The sequence below is a fragment of the Opisthorchis viverrini genome (assembly GCF_000715545.1).
Source record: "Opisthorchis viverrini unplaced genomic scaffold opera_v5_106, whole genome shotgun sequence".
In the NCBI taxonomy this organism is placed as follows: Eukaryota; Metazoa; Platyhelminthes; class Trematoda; order Opisthorchiida; family Opisthorchiidae; genus Opisthorchis; species Opisthorchis viverrini.
This window is the reverse complement of record NW_008751768.1, coordinates 356,491-381,948: the sequence shown is the minus strand read 5'-3', so window position 1 is coordinate 381,948 and position 25,458 is coordinate 356,491. Positions and strand designations below refer to the sequence as shown.

General features: G+C 44.1%; 1 protein-coding gene across 1 annotated transcript; it reads left to right on the top strand.

The window, feature by feature from the left end:
- Nucleotides 1-739: 739 nt before the first annotated feature.
- Nucleotides 740-23,619, top strand: T265_05751 (hypothetical protein; the record flags this gene model as incomplete). The annotated part of the gene is made up of 10 exons (XM_009170831.1): nucleotides 740-893; nucleotides 3,310-3,468; nucleotides 3,507-3,598; nucleotides 8,688-8,797; nucleotides 8,925-9,144; nucleotides 12,179-12,335; nucleotides 13,538-13,734; nucleotides 17,602-17,808; nucleotides 19,929-20,016; nucleotides 23,152-23,619. The coding sequence occupies 10 exons, from the start codon at nucleotides 740-742 to the stop codon at nucleotides 23,430-23,432; spliced, it is 1,665 nt and encodes a 554-aa protein (XP_009169095.1).
- Between the last annotated feature and the right edge of the window lie 1,839 nt (nucleotides 23,620-25,458).

Sequence of the window (25,458 nt, the reverse complement as noted above, 5' to 3'; positions counted from 1 at the left end):
AGCAGACACGATAAACACACATCAATCAACTTGCCGCTCGTGAGACTCCTTCACAGACGTTGCCAGACGAACCGCGCAGAGGCAACTATCAATAGGTATCCAGTCAAGCAAGAATAATTCATCCAAGGGGCGTAGCCGGAAGCCAGTGGAGAGTGGCAGATTGGTTAGCTCAATTGCTGCGCTTGCATCCTGATTTCTCCTTTGTGAGACACAGCATACATCAATGCCGAGTGGATCCAGTGTGAGAGCAAGAGCAGCTTGTTGTCCTGCTTGCTACAGAGTGCAAACATTGAAGGTGGCTAGACATACTGGTTGTTGAGGCTTGATGGATTCGGAGACACCTGAGTATGTTGGCGCCATGTGGCGGGCAGATGTTACACGCGGAACCGATGCAAGACGAACGGGGTCATCAGTCTTAACTGCTGGGCCTACAAGAGGAGTGTTAATAATGGGGTTGTAAGAAGGGGAAGGAAAAGTATGTTGAAAACGAAGTGAGGCGTCAGCAGTAGTTTGTTTTCGCTTACCCAACTTTCTGTATGCAGCAAGTAAGCCAACCCGGCTGGTGGCACCACGCGATGGCCGATATGCCATGAGTTTAGTTGCTTATGTGCAATTCATGGTTGTACGTGGGCTAGGATACTGCCAGGGCGCCCACACCTAGACAGGAGGACGATTAGGGTCCTCAACCAAAGCCTTTGACTCAAAAGCCTAACCACAAGGCAGCGGTGTTTGGCGGGAAATGCAGATGCACTACCATTTCTACGAAACAAGTGGCCATATGTTCCAACCCTCAACCTGGAGGACCAGGAGACTTTTCATCAGACCTCTAACTGTTGACCGACCTGGTATGAGAGACTGCGTGTCGCGGGGACACCCCCAGTATCGCTCAACAGGTTGCTGAGGTGCGCGAACCGTAACACCACAGTAAGGTTCAGTCTCTTGTTGACGGATTTAATTGTAGCCCTTTTAAGGCTGAGTTTTGCTTAAGGTTTAAAGGGCTCCGATGTCTCGCTACAAGGGGCGGTATTGACCGTTGTGCATTCCAGTACTTATTTGACCAGGCTTTCGGAACACAATGTGCCTAGTTTCTTACCCTGTGAATTTTGCGCTCATCTCGTCCCATTTGTAAATGATTCGTCTTTTAAAGCTTCGCGTAGGATAGATTGATAAGAATAACTTGAGGTCAGAAAGTTTATCGGTGACTAAATGAAGCTTTTCTCCCTTGAAGAGCTTGGCAAAAATATTCACCGGACGACAGGAGTGTCCAAAAACGCCAGGATTCAAGATCAGAACCGTGGCACTATGTGATGGAGGCCATTTGCTCAATCTGGCTCCTTAGAAAGGGTAACAACCGTGGTTACTGCATCTGTCAGTAGTATTTCTGAGGAACGATTGAGGATCAGTGCAAAGCTAATGATTGTCACAATTGTCAATAATTCTGAACAGGCGACCAAGTCGCACCTTTGACTAATTCAAATGCCTTGTTTACTGATTGATATCACTGGGTAAAAGCTGGACTTCTCGTATCGGATAGGAGAGTGGTTATTTCACGATAAAAAGTGTCTCACCGAATCAGAGCTACAGTTCGTTTGTGGATACGGAGACACTGGGAATTCAGAACAAACGTGATTTCGGAAACTGCTGGTTCTTGTAGAAGTTGGCGAACGGACAGAGAAAACTTTAGTATATGAGCCTCAGCTCGGGAGCTGAGAGCTATACTAATGCTGGTGTAACCCCGTTGCAGCAGATGCAGAATCACCCCAATTTAGTAGGCGGTAATATTAGTTGATGAGTGTGGCCCAAGTTCGCTTACCATACGTGAATGTTGTATCTGAGTTTCGGACACGCTGCAATTATCTGTAGACAAGGTGTCAAAAGTGTACCAGGGCGGCTTGGTGGGCGATTCGCTTCAAAGTCCGGATACCAAATTGTCTATAAAAACAGTGGAACAAAGTTTTAGAAGGGACTCGAAGAGAAACGTGGGCGGTGACATGTTATTGGTCACTTTTTTTCATGCAAGACTGACGTCTGTACCTAGGGTCTACACAAAGCTAGTTGTTAAAATGGATAGGAAAGAAGATTAGAGCTGCCAGCATTAAGCTGGTTTCGCGTAGCAACCCTGCTGTGTACACTAAGTAAGACGACCCGGATGATAGCATCATGTGGACGGTCGATGATGCATGAAATTATTGTCATGCGTTCAGTCCACGGTCGTAGGTAGGCTGATATACTACCAGGGCATCCAAACCCTGACAAGTTGACGATCCGTGTCCTTAACCGAATTCTTTGGCTGAAATACCTCACTCCAAGGCGACGAGAGTTGTCGGGAGTCTACCAGAGTAGCGCAACTTCTAAGGAACATGTCGCCGCATAGGTTTCAATTTTCAACCTGTAGCACAAGGAAGCTGCGCTAGTCTGGCCTATGCCCATCGAGGGTCTTTGAATGTCACACGGACAACCTCGAAGATAGCTGTACAGGTAACAAAAGTGCACGCACTACGTAGCACATGAGGTCTAGACTGTTTTTGACGGAGTTGAGCGTATACTGAGTTGGGGCAGTGCTCGTCTCTTAAGCATAGTCTCTTTTCAACTGCTTGATTTATTACAAAAAACGTAAAATCACAAGTGGTAGGGACCTTGATATCAGAGGACCACATGTAAAATATGAAAGAAGAGAATTTACAAAATCATAGTCCACACGTGGTTAGTAAGCCTATCCTTAAAGGCTTTGAACCGATATTGAAGTATCTTTCTACTTTGAGCATACACCCATCTAAGAGTAGCCAAATTGATAGGATCTTAGAAGTAAGCCGCCCATTATTCTCCACCTAACGACAACCTTCTCTTCAATCGTTCACTAATCCTGTCGTCGGGTACCACAGATTCCTGCATTTTGAGACCTCATGTTCCAGAATGCTCCCCTATAGCCACCCTCAATGAAATGGCCCACCCGTTCACCTTTCATCTACAAACTCATCACTCCGCGTCACATTAACAGAATTGGTGAATTGTCTTTATTCATGCAAGTTAATCAATCCACACTCCTGAAGACTGATTTCGTGAATTTTTCCGCTACTGATGAGTTCTTTGAGTGCACCAACCGTCACCAGCGGTAAATTGCTCGCCTTACCGCTACTGCTTCCTCAGACTGATGGAGCTGGTTTCACAATTACCCGCTTGTGATGCTACTTAAAAGCGACCGATCTGCTTTAGATATCCAGTACTATCCTCGTGTTTCTCGAAACTCACATTCATGGGGTCCGCATCAACTTTTATATCTGGTAACCACATCGCTTTTCTTCCTTACAGCTTTTGTTCCACCTTTCTTACTGACGAACTGTGGGGAATCGGTTGGGGCGCGCCAATCAGTTTTCCGATACACTTACTGTTTAGTAATGTTTGATGTATACCTATACGTATATGATTTGTCCTGTGGTGTCGTAAAGGCCCTAAGTCCAATTGCACTGGGTGTGTATCGTCCATTCTTTGACTACATAATTTTTTAGGCAAACAAATTGATGGGATTTGGCATACAAGCGTGGTCTTGCATAATAAGGAATATTTTTACGGAAGCCATGGTATTTCTTTTTGCACACCAGTAAGTGGTTAACCGTTTACTTTTTTTCTCTCTGATCAGTAGATGTATTTAGTTTTTCTGTACCTCTCGTCCAGTCACCTTTCGAATTATATTACAGCGCTGTCACTTCAAGAATTTGACCGACATGAAAAAGGCAATGTTGATTTGGTGGTTTCTGGCTTCCACTTAGCGCCCACATGTCATAGACTCCAAATTTGTCACTAGTAGTGAGTGGAAGGCGTACCAGCAGGAATATCATTTTCGCAACCTACTCCGCTTCTTTGAGGGCTGGGGCCTGTCGATAAGTACTGGAAGCTGGTTACATTGATGGGGTTTGATACTGCTTTTCAACCCCTCGTTTTTGCGAATGGCATACTCAAGTACAAGGGGAAGAGGCCATTATCTCTATCCCTGAAACTAGTTCCCAATTTTACTATTTATTATCATTTATTTTTGAAGAGCATGGTCACAAACATAAAAAGTGAATGCAAGCGATGAATGCGAAAGAGTGACGAGAATATGGCAGAAAAGAAAGAAACGTCTCATTCGAAATCATGCCAAGAACAGTTCCAGTCTGATGACATGAATCCCAAATTATGTAAAGACTTTGATATGGAAACCAGCGTCTAAAGAACAACAACCGAAGAAAGGACAAACAATAGTGAATGCTCTTCAAGGCGCGGTAGGCACTAGCAGAGTCAAGACTTGCACATCAGGCACAAAGTTTCCGTCATACTGGGTCTGGTGTGAGATTAAATGGCAAAAATGTACATCCAACGCCATGTGCCGCGCATAAGTGTCATGAGTACGCAGAGAGCCTACAATGGCAAGTAAACACAGGTCACTGACTGCGACCTTAGGAAGTCCCAGTTCAACAACAGCCTTAGCGGATTGAGGAGATGATCATCGGTTGGTGAACCGAAAAGTCGACATTACAACCGATGGCATGTAGGGCTGAGATTATGGCCAGGGAATATTAATCAGCACCATACTTCTGCTTCTTCTCATTCCACACGGTCACTCCACGCCCATCTGAGACTATGCTGACGTCTATTACAGTTGCACGGCGATCCCATGACTATGCCGAGCGCTTCTAACTCTCGTCCTAAGCAGGTTGCATCGGAGCTGGATACCCCGGATAAATATCCGTGGAAACACTCGTTCTGGGAATACGAGCCATCGATTCGAGAGAGGCGAAGTGACCAACTCTCGTAAATCGCGACCGTCAGCGCTGTTGTGCAGACTTTCACCCCAAGCAGCCACCAGCTGCTCCTTGGTGTTTACGCATGCTCCATGGACTCGGATCGGAAGGCTGAGATCCCGAACAATTTTGCCGAATGCGGAGTCGTTGACCACATTGCGTAGTACTCGGCACTGAGTAGAGAGGAGCTTTTCCATACGGGTTTTCCGCTGCATCGGGATTGTTGCACTCAGACTTGGGATACCAAGTCCCCCATGTTGTTTACCGGCGTGGATGTAGCTGATTGGGGTGTCCTTCGGTAGACGTAGCCAGCCACGAATATATTGCCTGATGTAGTTGTCCAATCTTTTTATCGTGTCTCTGTGGACTTGGCCGAGCACGAGCGAATATGTCAGCCTTGGTATCAGGTAGTTCCTCGTGATATCCATTCTTTGATGCGGCTTCAACGGGGCACGCGTCACTTCTTCGAGCAGTTTGATCAGGTGCTGTCGGTGGTTGAAGGCCCCTTTCCCCTTGAAAGTGAAGGGAGTGCCCAACTATGTTACGGTGTCCGTCGGACCCAGAGGGGTGATGAGTTCCTCGGCGAAGCAAAACCGTTCGACTGAGACTGCTTTCGCCAGGTGTTTCCTTTCCCCACAAAGCACCATTGCTTTCGTTTTTCGAGCGTTTATCATCACAACAGCCCTTCCCAACTCAACCGCAGCAGCCTCAAACTTTTCTTTAAGGCGAACCTGACTTTCTGCACACACAACCCAGTCGTCAGCAAAATAAAAGCCATCTACTAGAGTGTCATGGAGCTGGTATCCCGGTTGCGGCATCGAAAATTCTAGAACGTCATCCATTGCCATGATGAACAATAACGTGGAGGGTTAATCTTCTTACCTCATACCTCTGTGGCAGTGAACCTAAAAGTTGGGGAAAACTGCTACAGCATTCTCATAGGGCTGTGCAATGTATCAAACTAGAGGTGGCGGTTCTCCAAACGCCTCGGCGGATCTGACGATTGTTTCATCCGAAACCGAATCAAAAGCCTTGGAGATATCAACGTACGCCAAGCTCAGTTAGAACCAGTAGTTAAATAGTGACGAAGCAGGGCATGTAACAGCGATATAGCTTCCAGTGAACCGTCTCAATGTAGAAATGCAAACTGGAGCGAGGGCAGTTGCAATCTACGACTCAAGCGATCAGCAAGCACCCTATGGAAGCATCGGACAAGAATCGATGACACGGAGATCAGTCTCAATTGGTCTGATGAAGTCGGAGTTGGGACCTTCGGAATTATAGTAATACGGGCTCGACACAGATGTGGGGGACAACCCACAGTTAATAACAGTAAGTTGAAATACCCAGCGACCACATTAGCATTGAACCGGCGGATCATCCTGGGTGTGAGCTTGTCCAGGCCTGGGGACGAATTGCCCATTAAACGGATCGTACGGCCGACTTCCTGTCCTGTAATTGGCTCGATCAAGCTCCAGTCGGATAGTACTACTGTGAGACTTGGTCGACTATCCGCGTGTTTTGCAGCTCGGCGTCCATAGGTAGGCCGCAGTTACCTTTGTATAAATCCTTACATGACCCATCGAGCACAGCAAACGCTGCATCTTTCCGTCTTTGGTGGTATAAGGTATGAATGGTGGCGTAGTTGGCTCGGCGGATCTGATTTCGGTTGACCGGAATCCAATGGGATAACTGACGGCGACATCGGGAAACAGTTTTCCAGGTGTGTGGAAATGTGCTGGAGGCGTGGAGGTCCAGAAGCGACAGGACTTGCTCCGGTGTCATGATGCCAAACTGCAACCTTCGGGCAAATGTCAGAAGGTCAATACTAGCAAGCGAACGGTCAGCATGGGATTCCAAGAGTGACACGGCGCAATCCACAGTTTGTTTAAACCAGACGCTGTAGTCATCGGCTTCTGAAGAGTAGGCCGTCATTTGACCGATAGTTGGGTCCACCAGATGATGATTCGTCCTGTTGTGCTTGCCAGTTAAGCACCCGTAACCTGGTTTTGATGCTGATAGCCTGTCGACCAGGAAAATGCTGCTCAAATCTCGTGAACAGCCCGGTTTGCGTGCCACAAGATGGATATAAATTGTTAGCCAGGCGTAAGAGTGATTGTGACTCTTGCTGGGACCAGCGCATACTGGAATACTTCACTCGGCCAAGCTTGTCTGTATTATGCTGGGTGGGGTGTGCGTGCCGGCGGCGTTGACTCAGGCCAATCTTCGTCGAAAAAAGGCGGGAACACTCAGCGCAGGCCAATTGGGCAACTGTGTTCGTACCAACACTCTCATTGTCGTGAACTCGGTGGTGGGCTACCGAGCCAGCTTTCGATTTGCAGCACTTGCCACATTCCTCACACGCGAACCCAATGAGTCTCTCCTGTGTACTGATTGGAACTGGTGCGGAGGCGCCAGATGATTCGTAGTGTACATTGTCGAAAGTAACCAGCATATTGAAACCAAACGTGGTGGTTAGCCCTCTCTGGAGTTGCTGAACTCTTAGCTCACCCAGACTGACGTCCAGGCTACCCGGTCGGCACCACGAGGAGGTGGTTCAGCTCGCCGACTACTACTACTACTGCTACTACTTCAACCACTGATAATAATAATAATAATAATAATAATAATAATAATAATAATAATAATAATAATAATAATAATAATAATAATAATAATAATAATAATAATAATAATAATAATAATAATAATAATAATAATAATAATAATAATAATAATAATAATAATAATAATAATAATAATAATAATAATAATAATAATAATAATAATAATAATAATAATAATAATAATAATAATAATAATAATAATAATAATAATAATAATAATAATAATAATAATAATAATAATAATAATAATAATAATAATAATAATAATAATAATAATAATAATAATAATAATAATAATAATAATAATAATAATAATAATAATAATAATAATAATAATAATAATAATAATAATAATAATAATAATAATAATAATAATAATAATAATAATAATAATAATAATAATAATAATAATAATAATAATAATAATAATAATAATAATAATAATAATAATAATAATAATAATAATAATAATAATAACCAAAGCACAAACAAGTAACTCAAATGGAAAGGTACTAGAGAGAGACGTTTTTGGGCCATTTGGTGAGTGATGAAATAATAGGCTGCTTGAGTGTTTGAGAATAATGGGCAACATCTCCACTTTTGTTCTGATGATTGAATGTCAGCATATGGTAAAAATTCTTCATTCGTTGTGCTGTGCCGAAGAAATTCATGCTAAAAAGCATTCATAGTGGGTTTATGAGACAAATTTCAAGTTTTCTGTGACTTACCTCATTACTATTTAATGGTGACTGAACGGATACCCCATCTCTGAAAAGAACACCGCACAACCAGAAATATCCATTTGTAATAAGTTGGTAAGTTCCCAAAGCCGAATTGCCCAATGGTGTCCAACGCAAGCTAGAAGAAATAGGACTATGGTATCGTTTAGTATGGGCAGAGCCACGTAACTCCACAGACCGATTCTATTTTTCATTGGTGATGTGAAAAAATGTTGTTGCTGTCACTTGTTTCTGGTTGATACGACTTTGGCATCTTTCCCTGACGTAATAGGAGTTGTAGGGAGTCCGACATCTTTTAGTCCAAGGAGAACTCATGGCTCATGATTACTGAGGATACATTGCAATAAAGGACATTGCTTGCTTCAGACTATGTCCGCTCTGTTGTCAGCCTACTTCGATATCGATCAATAGCCTGATGTCCATACTGGTTGATGACAGTGTAGGTCATGTAGGCTTTCCAGGTCAGATTGGTTATTGTCTGAGAACCCTGTCATGCTTCACGTGTATTCACCCTAATCTCAAACCAGTTTATCATTACACAGGAACATACGGTTTTGGGTAAACCTGGTCAGAAAGTTTACATGGGCCAGACATCTGTGACGGAAGCCGAACTATCCAGCTACTTGGAACATCTTGCACTCACTTCTTTCCGGTAAGCATCTTTGCACACTAATGCCATATTAACTCGTTTAGGGGCGGACATTACCGTCTCTTCGATCACAACTGTAATACGTTTAGCAACCACCTCTGTGGTTACCTGACCAACAAACAAAACNAAGCTCTCTGCCTGCTGATGTGGCTTCTACACCACTCGGGGCAGTTTTGGAAACCCTATTGAACACTCTATCAGTTGGTCTCAACAATGTACCGCAGTTTGGCTTGGAGGCTACAAAGGAAATAGGTGTGACTACCAAGTTGGTTTTAACAACCTCTATTTCAGACACAAATAATCACTGTTTTGAAGATATCAGGCGCTCTTTTGTCCCCATCTTGTTTGACGTAAGTATGAGTTTATCTTATTCCATATTTTTTCAAATTCCATGTTTGATTTTGAATAGGAGTTACTGTTACTTCCAATACAGTAACTGTAACGTCAACTGCGATAGCTATCCTTTCAATTTCATATCAGTATCATCCATCATGCTCTTGTAAATCCGTTGCATTTGATGTTTCGATTGGTCCGGAAAGTGTTTGGTGAGCTAGGTGGCACGGACAGGCAATTCACAAGGCTCAAGAAAGGCTGTGGGACCAGTAAACAGTTGACGGGTAGCCGTATTACCTAATGTTACTGGCTGTGTACGTATTCAATGAGTAATATAGTGTTGCCTGTTTCAATAAGGTGAGCCCGAAATGAAGATGGTTTTAAAAGAACAGTGCAGTTTTCTATTCGTAAAACCATCCACATTACATTGGCGAAGGCTTGTTACCAAGCTAAAAATTACCCTTGTAAAACAATTCAAGTAGTGTTTTTTTGCTTATTTCAACCAATATGAAATATGTCTTACTTTTGCACAGCTGGATATATTATTTGAGTTATATGCCAGGCAGGGCTGTCGAATGGCGCCAAATAAGTCGTTAGGTACAGTTCTTGTTTTTCTTCAGAGGTCTTATTTATATGGAGGTTGTCACGGAAATTGGAATACGCTTATATCCTGTGGTTAGACTGATCCCAGGGTGATCGTCATCCAAAGGCCCACTTTTGATCGGCCCTTCTATGTAGTCCCTTAGATGAGGATAACTATCATACCGCATCATATTGCACTTATCATTGGCCGGTTGATGGCAGTTTTGGCGTGAGCAATTCCCGGTTGCATAGCACCAGTGAAATTAAGGAGATAGGTGACTTGCAGTCGAACCCCGTAAAATTCATTCTCACCTTTGAGATTTATTGGTTTGTTGAAGGAATGGGTCACCTGTCTCTTTGGTTAACAGTCTCAAGTGATCGACCACGGGGCCAAGCAATATCCTTCTAGTGGATATGGGTTTGCCGGAATTAACCGGTTTTCAGAAATCGTCCAATCTATTCTTCTGTGACTGATCACTTTTTGGTGGGCTATTGCAGCTGCCTAGAACCGAAATCTCATTAAACAGAACTGAAGGGGAGTTTGTTGCAATTACTTATCCAGACCACAGTCACTGATGAAACTCTGCAATTTTTACTGCACTATTCTGTAACCATTGTTCCTGAAACACTGATAATCCAGCATAATTTTCATCGCTTTCATGCATCGAAAGTTATCAGCACAGAAAGCTTCACTGTGATAAGGCCCACTGAAGCTGTCCCGAAAAATTGCTACAATTCTAAGATGACAAGCTTATGCCACGAAGGAATAGTAAAGGCATTCTCTTTTAGGGAGCTGGGATATACCACTTCACACATTGGCTAATGACGTGTTTTGGTGGGTTCAACATCACCAACCGAGGTATACAAATGTTGAATACATGAACACTGGCCACTCTAATTTGGGGAGGCGATCGGGCTGCCTTTTGTTCTTAGTGGCGAGAAGTACGGTTTAGAATGATTGAATGCATCTTCAGTTATCGTCACATGAGACGTAATGGATGTGGTCTGTCTAAGTTGCCTTTGTTCCTCAACTGTCGGATGTAGGATGTACCTGGATGTCACTTGGTTTTCGGCTCAACGTAATGTGGGCTATGGAATCTTTCAGATTGTTGTTAATGTTCAGGACACTACCGACTGTGGTTGACCGTATATCTTTTGGCTGAAAACTACAGCTTCACAATTTTTCAGTCTTTTGGCTCTCAGCACTGTTCTCTCTATTCTTTGTAACGGCCGACGATTCGGTTGAGCTAACCATTTTACTGAACTGAAGTCTCACATTGCCATCGCAACTCGCTTGAGCTGGAAGCTATTTTGGTTTGGTTGACAGACTGAATCTTTAGGGCGTTCCAGCAAGCATTACTCAAATATCGTCCCCCATGTTCCCCCTAATTTTTACCTTTTTTCGTATCTACTGTGTTATTCAGTCACCGGTATCAGTCTTGTTGATATTTTGGCCAGGTCACGTTTAAAGGGGGGCTGTTTTACCCAGGTAACTATTTTTTATTCAGTAGCGTCAATATTCACCTTGTTTGTAATGCAAATGGCGAGATTCTGATCGTTAGACGGGTCACCCTGGACTACTCTGTTCTTGAACAATCCAATCTCAAAGCACCCCACTAGTCTCTATACACCTACCAGTACACCAACACGCACGTAGACATTACCCCGATTGGTGGCTAAACATATGGAACAAAATTTTGAAACTCATGGTTACCCTTGATCACAATCGCTTTAATATGTCATTGTTTAGTGCGTTTAGCGTGCGCTAAAATCCATACACCTGGCCACAGGAGCCGTGGTAGCTGACTTCCACTTATATGGTTTAATATGTATGGATTTAAACGAAACGATGGTTGGAGTCCCACACAGCTTCTGGGAGCAAGAGGCAGGAACCACTAAAATCAAGAGGACGATTTTCTAGGGACCCTAAACACTCTAGACTCGTTGTTCTAGCGGAAATGGTATGTTTTTTATTACGTGACACTGATGTGAACGACTGACTGGGAGGGGACGTCGACAACATGGTATTTGTTGTCGTGCGCATTTCGGCCGATCTCTGAGAGAGTTGTCAATCCCGTTTACTAGCTTATCTGTTCTCCTACTGACAGATGCCATAAGACCATGTCCCTTATCAGGACATCCACACTTGTGGCGACGCTGAACGATGTAACCGTAGCTGGCGTCTTTCCCGAAAAAAATAGCTCAACATATTCCGAATCACTCGGTGTTTGCTGATATGATAATCACCGCCAGTCAGCAACTAGATACACTGCATCATCCAGCATAATGAACATACTGACAGCAAGGCACTCGGTCGACTTCAGTCAGCCATTCAAATTCCACAGCGCAATTGAAGTAGCTTCCTTCAGTCCTGTAAAACTGCTACTGCCACTTAAGTGATTCGCAGTGAACCGGTTTTGAGGCCTCATTTACTTTTTGGTGAACTCTTTTCTGCATACTTTTTTCCAGGAACCCCTCTCCTCGGACATACTTCCACATCGCGTTCATCTTCTGTGGTCTGGTGACGACCATTCCACGAAAGCTGAGTTGGCTGTGGATGTCACCAAGCTTGTTGTTGAAAGCCAATCGTCTGTCAACCTGAACCCTGAGCACTACTCTCTGCTAGGTACATTTGTATTTTCCAGGCTTATCTCACTTCTTTCTCAAATTATTATGATTGTACGTACGCCTTAATAGTTATTATTTCTCCGTCTGCCTCTCCTCTGCCTGACGAGCTTCGGTCCAGTACAGTTTACTCACTGCGTGGTGTGTACATCTAACGAGGAAAATTTGATAGGAGATAAAAACGAACTTCTCGGCCCTTTCCACACCTCTTTGGAGAAACCCGCACTCGAATGGTACTTTTCGTTAGTGAACAAAAATCCATTGAAGTTACTCATTTTCGGCTTAAAATGCCTCTGTATTCTGCCGAGTCACTCGGTTACAGTAATAAATGCGTGCAAGGTACTGAAGTAAGTAGAACGAGCTGCGCCTTCTATGTACGCTTCGTACGCAAGTAGTTTCCCGAACGGTTTCGATATTGCCATCTCAGGTCTCAACTTCACTTGGGTAACGTAAAAGTGATACTTTCGAAAACCGATATTTTTCTAGGTTTGTCTATTCATGTAACCAAACATCAGCGTGATAAGCATGATTATTCTAAATTTCTACATACGGTTCTGTGTTTCAAAGATAACTGACCGCGTTGCAACATTGTTCTCGTACCGAAACGCGAATTTAGTCCTGAAGTGTTGCGTAGCATGATGCCTGCAGAGCTAGCGTGCGGTTCCACTACAACACAGTTTACAGATGTCTGATTATTGGCTAAATGTGTTCAGTAGTATGGGCGCTTTCTAATGATTTGAAATCTTGTCTAGTTGCACTTTTAACGTGATGTTAGAGTAGCTGGTGGTTTTGGAATTTGTGCTTGTTTCATACCAAAGCCTGCTTGGCATCGATAAGTCTTTTCTGAGCTGATTTCGGGGGAGGTGAATGAGTTTGGATGCAATGGTTTGTCTGTTCCTGTTTGGAATCCTAATAATTGCACAGCTAACGTGTTGAATGAGGCTGTTCGACGTTTCATTCAGTAATTTTGCTGTGCATTGTGTGATCACCCGGTTATGTTCCACTGTACAGTTCGGTTTGTGCTACCAAGCCGTAGCGATAGTTTGCATCTATATGCCCCATGCTTTTAGTGGTAAAGTATCTGGTGGCGTACCCGCTGGCGAATTCTCGTTTGGAGCCTTTATTTGTACATTTCTCAACCATCAGATTTTGTTGTCCTTTCCGCCAATGGCATGTGCTTTACACCACCCCTTCGCTTTTCAGAACTGAGTGAACTGGAAACTGCGGATCAGTGTCTAGTAGTATGTGAGCTGTTTCGGTTGGCTTTGTGGCGGGATCCGGATTTACTTACAGCCATGCTGACAGACCCCGACCGGCGCTTGCATCGGTTGGCGGTGACCGAGTTACCCGTAACCAATCCGAATGAAGTGTTAAATCTTACCGTGGCGAAGGCCAAATTGGTTAGTTTATCATTTGTTTTTGCGTTTGTTGCACACATGATATCATCTTGGTCTTGTTTCGCGCGCCTCATGTTGGCTTACTGTCATCACTTCGATTTGTCAGCTCACCTCAAACCTGCTCATTTCCTAGCATCATCCACCCTTAGGTTTATTTTCTGCACAGCATTCGGATGAGGCTTCCGACACAAAGTTTCTTGTCATTCTGAGAAACATCGGGCGGTCTCTTTATTGTATAAAAGATTGTTGATTTCAACTGAATTCAGAAGACTTTCGGGCCTCCCATTGAGGATTTCTGGGTTCGGTATACAAGAGTTTCTTTGTGCTGATTTTTCCTCGCGAAGGTGGAACATACCGTCCATATTTATTTCTATGAACATCGGATTCCGGTTGATATTTGTGAGTTTCATCATGACGGATTCTTGATGATGAACTTTTCAGAAACACATTGAAAGAAAACCCATATTTCGTGAAATTCAGGTTACTAACTCCGTTCCAACCGACAGGTTTGTTACCTTATCCTACCTTAGGTGCACACGTTTAAGTATCCCGAGTTCCACATCGCGAAATAGCGCAATCGATTCCAATTACAATTAATCCTTTTGCATGGCGGCATGATTGTCGTGATTCTTCGGATGTCACGTGGTTCCTAGGTATCATACTAACATTCTTATTGGTTTTCTGAATGACAATCGTGAAAAAGTTCAAGATGACGCGATTATCTGGAGAAATTATTTTGCTAAGCGGCTGTGATTTACTTATCATGTATGTATCGTACAGAAATATTTACAGAAGGGTCCATTCTAAGTTTGTAACTCTCAAAAAGCCAGCTGGATACCCCACTCCAGTTAATCGCCCCCAAGAGGAGCCAGGGTATAAGTTTCGTGATACCTCTCCTAAATAGGTGGAGTATCCTGTGGAGCCCAGTGAAATTTCAGCCTCTCTTCTCTTGTTCCTATGGGACAATCTTCCGTTGTTTGATCGTCGTTCTCTACTCAGGGTATCTCTCCGTCTTTGAAAGCCTAACCTGGCCTTCTCTCCCTCCCTCGGCAATTATATTGCCGACTGGTTGTTGGCTTGTTCGCTGAGCTGGGCAATTTGATTGCAAACGTTTTATCACCATCGAGGTGACATCATCAGTGCGTTATTAGCCGGCTATTCTCCGTAAAAAAAGACAATCAGTGAGAGTAGGAGCAACTCTTTGATCAAGCGAATGAAATTCTTTTCATTATTATTTTTGAGAACGCATTTTTCCATGTTTACTCGAAATTCCTAATGTTATGACCGCATGTCTGTGGTCCCATTCATGCTGAATTGTAGTGGGTCTCGTAGTACTGCCCTGTTCAAAGCGTTATCCACTGTTCCCTGAATACTTGTGATCTTCACTTTGCGAATTCGAAAATATCCACTTCCAGACTTCGGTTCAGGTTTCAGTTTCGGTCTTATTGAATAAAGTCAGTTTGCTTGTGGCCGGTTCTTAGGGGCCGTCAATATTCGACCGGCCTCTTATCGCAGTAAAACCAGGCTAATACCACAAATTTACCCTTAGACATAACCGCGCTCGAGTAACGCGCAATATCCCGTGATTCTGCGTTCCATCATTTTGTTCCCCAGGACAGAAGCTTCATCAACCGCAGCTTCACACTCCGTCCGGTGTTACAGACTAACTACAACCTTGATGTTCCTTGAGTGCGTTGGATTCTGTCGACCGGTTAGTTCTCAACAATTGGGCAGCAGTGCGTGTCACAGAAGTTCGTGTATATCCTGCGCTGTTTGCTTTCACATGTTTGTGGGCATGTGAGAGCTTATATGGAGCTCTCTAAAAGCTTTCCTACAATCAATGCTCTCCGACAAGGATATCCACCCTCCCCATTTCTGTTTACTTCCGTCAGTGATAAGATGGTGAAGTGAACAGTGGAATAGAGAATCTTGTCTCCTTTTTGAAAATGAGTAGGAGTCGCAGGCACTACTAGAAAAGCGTGCCAAGGCCAGCCGGTCCTTCGGCATGTGTTTCATGGTCACGAGGTGAATAATCATGATGCGGGACCTACAGTCTCTGAAAAGGCTTCTAGGAATCCAAGGAGCGACAGTGAAAATTGTGAAACGCTAAGCGTTTTTCTGCAGTTGTTTTAACTCTGGAGGCAACGTAACAGACGAAGTTGACGCAGGAATGTTGATGACCAGAATTTCCGTTGCTGATCTGTACTAGTTGTGACATCAAAAAAGCATCTGACCGAATCATAAAGGACGCGTGTGTCACACTACAGTGCGGGCTGTATTGTTGAACGTCTGCGAAGCATAGCCATACCGGCCAAAGGGTCTGAGTCATCTCCCGGTCTTTGAACACCGGTTTCTCAGAACCGTATTTGGAATCGGCCTAAGCCTGTAAATTCGGAATGAGGTGATCAGGATGGATTTTGATGAAGTGGACAGTACCCTTCTCAGTGAATGCATCTAGCACTGCAAGCCGGGGTGGCTGCGCATGTGTTACGTGTATCAATTTATCGCCTGCCGGGAGGGGCACTGTTTTCCCAATTCAGAGTGGCAAAAACCCAGAGGACAGGATTTGACATGACCGGAAGTGAAGGATATTGCAAAAATTTGGGCACTTCTGGTGCAGTTCGCCCTTCAGAGTGAGATCCACACGACCTTCCGCGTTTGACTATATATACTGAAAGATATGGCGGATAACCGATGTCGGTAGCGTTCATGCTGTCAGTTTTTATCCAGATTGTTTGACTGAGTCTTCAAGATGTAGTTACCTTGAATGTTTGTTGTATTCCAGCCCTAGGTTCTCGTCCGTGTTCCATTTTTCTTCTTTCCATTGTAAGGCTTTGTTCAAGTAAATTGACTTAATTTCACAACAATGAGGCACCAGTGTTCCCATCTGGTGTTCGTTTTCGTGATGATGACGTTGACTGTGATGAGACGCGGTTTTCCTCGAAATCCCACTATACTGCGCAAATCTGGAAGAACTTCGTTCTGTGCGCAGGTTGGACTTGTCCAGGTAGAGCATCAGGTTAACTAAAGTGTCAAGTCAACAATCGTTAAACGGTTTGACGAATGTCGCTCCGTTTTATCCCTTTCTACCACAAAAGCGTCGTTTCCAATTCATATTTTGGCAAATCCCGAATTACTTTGCGAAACCTGAGCCACCAAACTGAGACGCAACGTGGTAAGTCCTAGAACGGATTTCTCCAAGAAAAGCTTGCAGCTGACATTTATGGAGTGTGTTTTGTCCAATGCAGTTTACCGGGCACTGGCATCAAACACACTAGTCATCGTTGTTGTTTGCACTGCATCCATCTGAAGCTCTATGCGAAGTTCATTCAGCTGTCAAGAGATCGGGCATTGTATACACTTTAAAAAGCTCATTGTACTCTGATAGCTTTTATACCTTTGAGGTGATGGATGGACTTTCAAATGATGAAATTGGTATTTTTATTTGACATGCTTCTATGTTGCGTGAAAGGGAGGAGAAGTAGTTGCACTTTATTAGTAACTATTAAGTCGTTCAACTGAGGCACCTTCGGTTCGTACCTGTCACACAACTCGGACGATAGCCTTACATCAACTACATGTGGGTCGCAGTTTCGAAACTCCTATAGTAAGACACTTAACGAAAGACACTTTAATCACCCTCGCATCAACTCTTTTTAAACATCATCTTTGGGACTGGCGGTTTTCATCTTTTCCGTTATGTTGTGTTCGTATTTTTTTTATACTAAACTGCCTGTCCACCGATTCACGTGCATGGATTTAGGACCCTGGGTGAAGCTTCTGCCGCCGCTGCTATTGCGATGGCGTTTATTCTCTCTTACTTTTAAATTAAAATTGATAAAGTATATACAATCTTTTCCACTGTCACAGTTGTGCAACTATTTGGGTCTTTCTCAAGACTGGCCCCTGGAGGGCAATCGGGAGTTAGTCGTCGAGTTACGACCGATTCTTAACATTTGTCTGCTACTTCTGGGACACGATGAGCATCAACTGCCTGGTCATGATTCTCGTACATTACTGCCCGACCATCGTTATACTGGACTTGCCTTGGCACACAACTTGGCGCTGAATATTCAGGTGAGTTGCCGAGATCACTCCAGGTGAAGGTTATAAAGGCCTACTCAGTGGCTTATTCGGATGCACGGGTTATCACGGAGATATCCTGATGACCACAAGACACCGATACGATAGAGATCCACTGTAAGGTCTTCAATACAGTATCACTCTTTGTCGAAACGCGTGGTTGCTATAAGGTTCAATATCGCTGACTCTTTTCCTTACCTGAATGTAAACTTATACGATAAACGCGAAAAGAGGTGGTTGCTTTGTCGTGTTTTGTGGTTGTTTCTGAAGATATTTTCGATGCACCTAGGCGGACCTACCAAATTCGGTGTTTTTTATCAATCGGAATAAGTTTCAGTTGAAACTACGCATACTTAAACGTGTTTTATGGTGTATCCTCACTGGAGCAGATGAGATAGACACCACGAAAGCTTTTTGACTTTGAATTTCACAGGTAACAATCCCTAACGTTCGTTTCAGGTAGTACTGCAGCCTACCGAAACCAGTTGAATGTAGCAGAAACCCATCCACTACGGATCGTTTGGCCGTCGATGCCTAGAATGAGTTGCCCTGGGTCTGGTAAAAACCATTAGCGTAGGTTGGGTCGTTTACGGTAAACCTCACGTATGATAGACTAGGTGATCACGCTGTATACGTGTCACTGGCTGGACCACATTCTTCGCACAACGTACGACAGTTTTATCTGTATTTCGCTTTTGTTTCAGCCGTATGTTGCGTGGAAATGCTCTCTGGACAGTCCTACGATGATCTGGCAAACAAACACTAAGTCCCCAATCAGTCACTTCGGAACCGCCTGCCGCCCGATCAGAGGTTCTTAGATGGCACTACCAAGCTCAGCAAATGGATTCCAAGAGTTCTGTCACTATTCACGGTGACATCGTGATTACACCGACGGTTATGGTTTACGTATTCGTTCAGGGAATAGTGGTAGCTTGGTGTGATCATCTTACTGGCGTAAGGCGAGTTGCTTCTGTTTAGGACGTGAATTTACTGACCGGAAGATACGTGGTTCCAACCCGACATCTGCCTCTCGACTTCCCCTGTCTAGGCTTGGGCAACATGGCAAGCACTCCAGCCTCGTGCATCCCTGTGGCATGGCAGTTAGGCAGTTAGTTATTACAGCTGAACGATTTTCTTATTGGCGTGAGTTGTCGTCAGCCTCTAGGGTTTTCGGTTGACCTCTCTACCGTGAACGACTCAAATTATGTACCTTTTAGCCAATTTCACTATTCTATCTGTTCACTGTTGTGACTGTTCCTTAAGCATTTTCTCGTTATAACATGGACCAGTTACTCTATTACGGCGATCATCTAACAGTGGAGTAAACATCCGTTGACGGACTCACTTACTAGGCTGCGTCATCCCCGATTACAACTCTTAGTAGATCCGTTATCGAAAAAAGCACTAAAATCAACAACATATTGAGACCAACCTCCGTTGTCAGTAAGACGTGAGCATTCCAGTTGCCAAGCTCGGTAGGCAATTAGCGCATCTCATTTTATCATTTCTGGTGACTTCACTTTCAACACATGGCTGTCTCCAAGCACATTCTGATTACATTTAGAAGTCTTCGTTATCCAGCTGCCGTCCTATCACAAGCACGATTCACATGAATACGACGCAAACTCTAGTCTTTATTGTGCAACTCTACCCTTAAAACTCCTCTAACGTCGACTAACATAAAAACTGCGACAGCTAGGCGCTGCACGGTTTGTGCCTGAATGATTTGAGTTGAATACTGCATCTCGTTAGCCCACTTCCTGAGCATAAGGACTAGACAGATTGATCTCGTCATCCGCATTATTAAGGATGATTTATTTCGCAGACATCGATAGAAACAGAGATCAGTCGGCGTCAACGAAAGCGAGTCGCCTTTCCAAAGCACTTCTGTGTACGTCCGGTCCATACTTATTGATTAACGTGACCTTACAGAATCCGTGCAGGTTTGGATTAGTGTTACGTTACAACATTTGGAGTCATAGCACTGTCTTATTGTAGTTTACCAACCAATGTTCCGTACATTGATCGCAGTCATCTCTTCGGTGTATTTCATCCAGTGTTTCCCTCTGGAGACCTAGTTATCCCCTTTTTGTTCGATTCTTGTTCTTTTGTAGCTGTCAGACGAAGAGGCCTTGGAACTCGGGACCTATCTTATTCATCTGGCTGTTGTTCAGGACAAGTCCTACAAGCAGCCTGTCGAAGGTAAAAAAGGGCACTCTTTCGGACCTGTTTAGCCATCTTATTTCTGCACTGATCCTATAAGGGGGATTAGTCTTTTATTCTTACTCTTAAGACACTCAGTAGTCACCAGCTTGTCTGATATCTTTTCGTCATTGTGCCAACCATTATTACATCATGGAAGCAACTGAGTGTGTTCTTGATGTTTTGTTGCCAACACTCTGTCTGTAGCACCCGTCACAAAGAGCCGACCGTACTGTAGTGTGGGGGTTTGGGTGCTTCCATGAACTACTGAGCTACACTGCTCGTGCGAATACTCGCAGAGTCTATCACACCCTGTTGATCACAGGGCCCTGACCCTCCAGCTTAGGGGTTGGAACATGTGTAGAAACCTATTCTTTGAAAAATCTAGTGCGTTTACATAATCTTTTTATTCACATTTCCCACCGAACACCGTTACCTTGAGGTCAGGCTTTTTAATCAGAGGATTCTAATTGTCCTCTTATCTAGGTTTAGGCGCCATAGCACTATCCCTGCCCACGTACAACCATGATTCCTACAATTAGGCGTCGCTTAGTGTCATGAAACGAGTGACCTTACTTGCCGCATACATACTTTTCCTTCCTCCCCCACCCTCTTAATTTAACTCTCCTTGTGGGTTCATCCGTTAGGTCTAACGAGTCCATTCGTCCTTCATAAGTTGAGCAATTTAAACATTTCTCGTAACCGTCTGCTGCCGCTCCATCGCAGTTCTAAACTCTGGAAACCTAGAACACCTTATGGGCTCGGAGGTCTATGAATGCATGGGTTCCGTCAAGTGCCACTGAGCCGCCGTTCGAGATGACTTCCAACTCGCATTATTCAACGATGGAGGTGAAATTCACAGTCAGCGCGTCTCTGATCTGATAACCTCCATCTGGTGCAGGAACTGTCCCAGGCAACTGGGGAAGATCCCATTTTCAAAAAGGCGGCACGTAGTTGGTACTGTAAGAGGGTTTAGCCTGACTAGTCATAACGACACTCTTAGCGTCAGTTCTCCTTTCCCCTTATGGAGTCTCGTCAAGCTTTAATTCGGCAGCATCAAGCAGAATTCCGTCTTCATGGGGGCTGTGTTGGAAAAGTCTTCGCGTTCCGTCAAAACGCCATATGTATAAGCGACCCACACTCTAAGCAATGCTCGGTTTCCAAGGTGTAATTGGCTAGGCTGACTGGTCCGTCCTGCCTAACAACCAAAGATTGTCCTAGACATGTGTCACCATAATATGTTATTTATATTCTGATTTCCGAGTGCGTGAGAGTATACGGGGAGACTTCAAAAAGCTCCCATACACAAAGTGACGTCGACCGGAATACCCGCTATCTTCAGTCCTATTTAAGTTTGTGATTGATGCGATAAAGCGACCTGCGCTGGGAGCTCTTCAAAACCTTGCTATTCAAATGGTTGCTTAGGAAAACCTTGACCTGACTTCTACAGACGGCACTGTTGTTCTGTTCGAAGATGAGTAAAATTTGTATCTGCTTTCGGATTAACTAACTAAAGTCATCTCGTCCTATGGCATAAACCTTGCGCCCAAATAGTGTGAGCTTCTGCTCCTGCACATACTGCCTACAATCCAGGGAAAGGTAGTAGTGGCGTGTTTTACGTATCTTGGAAGTTGAATCAGTTCTGATTTTAATATGACGGCTGGTGTAGGCTGGTGTCGGTGAATCCGAAACGAGTAAACTAGATAGTTGGTGTTCGGCTATGCCGGAGAATATGTCCATCACAAAACGCTGTGGTGGTCTGGTCACGTACTGCGCGCACCGAAATGTCGTTTTCCGAAAAAAGTAACCCAACCTTGTTTTCACTTACCCGTCCAGTTGTATACGGCAACTAAAGCCACCCGTTTTGTGACACCATGCGTCGACCGATATGGCTTATCAGGATTCTTAGTTGTAAGAAGCATGGTTGCCTACCGGCAAGGATACTGCCATGACGCCCAAAACTGAACAAGAGGGCGATTAGGGTCCCCTGATATCAAACCAACGGTGTTTGTTGTGAAATGTGAACGCATTAGATTTTTCAAAGAACAGGTTGCCACCCATCTTCGAACCCGTACCTGGTGGACCAGGATACTGTGTTGGCAGGTTCTCTAACCAGTGACTAACAAGGTGTGATAGACTCCGCGAGTATTCGCGCGAGCCGTACGGGCCAATGGTTCATGGAGAAACCCAATGGCGCGAGCGATGATCCATTTGGCTTCGCAGAGGGAAATGAAATCGATTGTCAAAAGTCTGCGTAATGTCGGTGCGAGTGGCCTTCCAGGATGGAGTACGGTTGATCCCCTGTGTATGTTTGCAGACGCCGCAAGTTATAACCACTACTCGACATCAAAGGTGTCCTTGTAGTCATTTTACTCAGATTAACCGAATGAGAGTTCGGAGGTGTAGGCGCCTCGTGATAGGCTAAAACTAGTTCGGTTCCCTGTCCACTCTTATTCTTTTCTACACACGGTGGCTTTCAAGTAAACTTGTACGGCTGCGATGCATCAGTTTTGAACATGGATGTTGCCAGTGGTGATACGTAGCAACCTGACTTTGTTTGACCGTTATCCTTCTATAAGATCGACTTAGTTTTAAAGGTTGGTTGGTTCACAACACATAGTAGGCCAACATATCTGCCAACATGCCCGGGGTTTTAGATGTACCAAAAAAGCGACTCTGACTGGTTGACTTTTATGTAAACCCTTACCACACGTTTTCAGTATATAGTCTTGGTGCCCAGAAAAACCACTGTTCTCATGAAGGCATGGGCGTTATGTTTACCCACTGTTTGATTCAATTCAAAAGTAAATTCCTCAAGGTTGTATGTGTGGGTTTGAGCAATGGCGTTTGTTGCCCCGGTGTGTGTGCGCTCAGTTGGTACCAGTGGATAAATTCCTTTTCTTATGCATTATCAGTAAAGGAAGGTGTAGGAACACAGCACATTCATTTGCTTCCTTTGCTGATTCGAACTTAGCGACTTTCTTCATCATCACATTACCCGACCCCTTCTGTTATTTAAGTGTACCAGCCGCAATGCGGTTTCGCCCTCCTAGTTATCCATTATTCTTGTTGCTTGTCGCATGATCACTACTTTTTTGTTTTTCCCAATCTGCCTTCCCCTCCCACCTTCCGTAGCGACCTACCTTCTGCGCTCTATATACTTCCTTGTGGTTCGCTTTCCGATTCTCGCTGACCTTGCACGTACTTACGATCTTTGTGGCTGCTTAACCGTTGTGATGAACGAAGCGACAAATCCGGAAACCGCGAAGTTAGGGACGAGGCCTGGAAAATCTGTTCCTGTGTCTTCATCGAACGGCAGCAATGGTGTTGTGAACGTCGAGTCGACAAGCATCGATTATTTAATTGTTACGCATTTGTTGGACTATCTTACACTCGAGGACGGTCAAGCAGTGTGATTCTCACTTCATGATTTTCTTTATATCAAAAGAATTTAACTAACTTAGGTTACATTTTCGCCGTTTATTTTCTTCTTGACGGAAAACTTGCTTCTCACTCTGTCCACCTCTGGGCTCACTTGTGATGGCTTAATTTGTTTTGCTCATATACACTTGTGTTCTGTCTTCACCAGAAAGTCATTTCTGAGCCACTGGTTTATGTTATTCCGAGAACAATAGCCTGACCGGTGAACAGACAGCGCCATGCGTTCTTGCAGTGCAGTGCTGTATAAAAAGCATGCAATAGCTGTGTGTAAGTGTTGTTGAACAGATTCTCAGGTCTATATAGCCTAATATAAGCTGGGATCATACCCGGCTCTCGAAACTGATCCTTAGTTAGGAAGACTAGGGATTCTAGCTTATCAAGGCCCTGGTAGCCCACAACCAAACTGACATTTAATAAATACAATCTGAAAATCATATTTCGGAAGTTTTTTCATCTAATGGAAGGACGTGAATTATCGGTGGTTTAGAATTTTGACATGTTTGAAGGGACGTCAGAACGTCCAGTTGACAGACATCTCCCAATGAAACTCACTTTATTAAAATCTCTTGAAGACTGTCTTTTCAGTGATGGAGGCTACCTAACTTTGCGGTAGACGTCTGTTTGACCTTCCCCACGGATGTTACCTGATTGTTGTGTTATCCATCCAGGCCTATGCACATGGCTACTTTGTGGTACAGTACTTGCGGATGGCAATTTCAAGGAGATAGTGTTGGGCCAATGGTAAAAGGTGGCCCGGTTAGGAACAAGAGTCAGGAAAACGCAAGAGTTAAGCTCCATTAATGACTTCATCATAACTAACTGGAACCATAACATAATCAAGGGAATCGCCAATACCCTCTGTTTTGCGTTTCCTTCAAATGCATGTACGTGACTATTCCTTTCTATAATTACCCATTCAACGCAACTGGAATTGTTTGGCTTTATCGAGGTTTTGATGGGTAGAATTTGCTGTATTCCCTCAGTTAGTCGCTCCTTATTTGACTGGGTTTTGGATATTCGTCTTCACTGATTGGGACTCGGTCGGGGATTTGTTGCACAGTATCATACGAAGAAGCCCTGAAGCAGAATTCCGTGCGCTCATTGGAACGGACAGCAACATGATTGGACAGATGGATAAAGACAATACTGTATTTGTCAAACAGTGGAGAAATAAACGACCTAACTAATACCGGCTTAAAGGCATCCGATAAAGCAAAAAATATATCCAGTTTGGTTTTTCCAACAAAATCACAGGCAGGTATCTTGGTGAAAGATGAGGAATTCTCGAATCTTTACCAAATATCGATTCCTTCGAGTTTCCTGAAGAATTGCGCCTATATAAAACCAGTACAGCTTTGATGCATTTTGGACATCAACTGCTAGCTACTGGAATATCAGTAGTTTTACGGGCGAGGGAAGTTGAAGGATAACGATATGTGCTCTCTACAGCTATCGGTCAGTTTATTGTCTAAGACCGCCATATGAATCTCTGTGTCGGGAATGAACGCCTACTTCTGGCTATACTATACCGGTCCAGCGGACAAGTCCGCTCTCGACAGGGTTACCTCTGTCTTGCAGTCAGTGTCCTTGCCCAGAATTACAGTGGGCAATTTGAAGGCACCTCGCTGAATTTGACATCTAAGTTTGATGTGCTGTGAATCTCAGGTGACCGAAGCGCTTCTATAGACCTATCGAATGGTAGCATACTCGTCAACTTCGTCCTCACCAATGCGCGTATCCAGACGGATTCAGTTTGGCCTGCTGTTAAAGCCAGCTTAGTATACAATTGAGCGTATTTCGCGATTTTTTTCCGATTCGTATTTACGGCAACCTTATGAGTAGCTTGGTACGTCCGTGCTATGTTTTTAAGCACTGTGCCACTTACGTGATCAGGTTAGGACAATCCACCGATTTCGTCTTTAAAAAACCTTATTCAACAGAGTGGCCAGTTCTGAACGCAGCTCTCCTGTCGTAAGCAGAATTTTCCGTTAAGATTTCGTT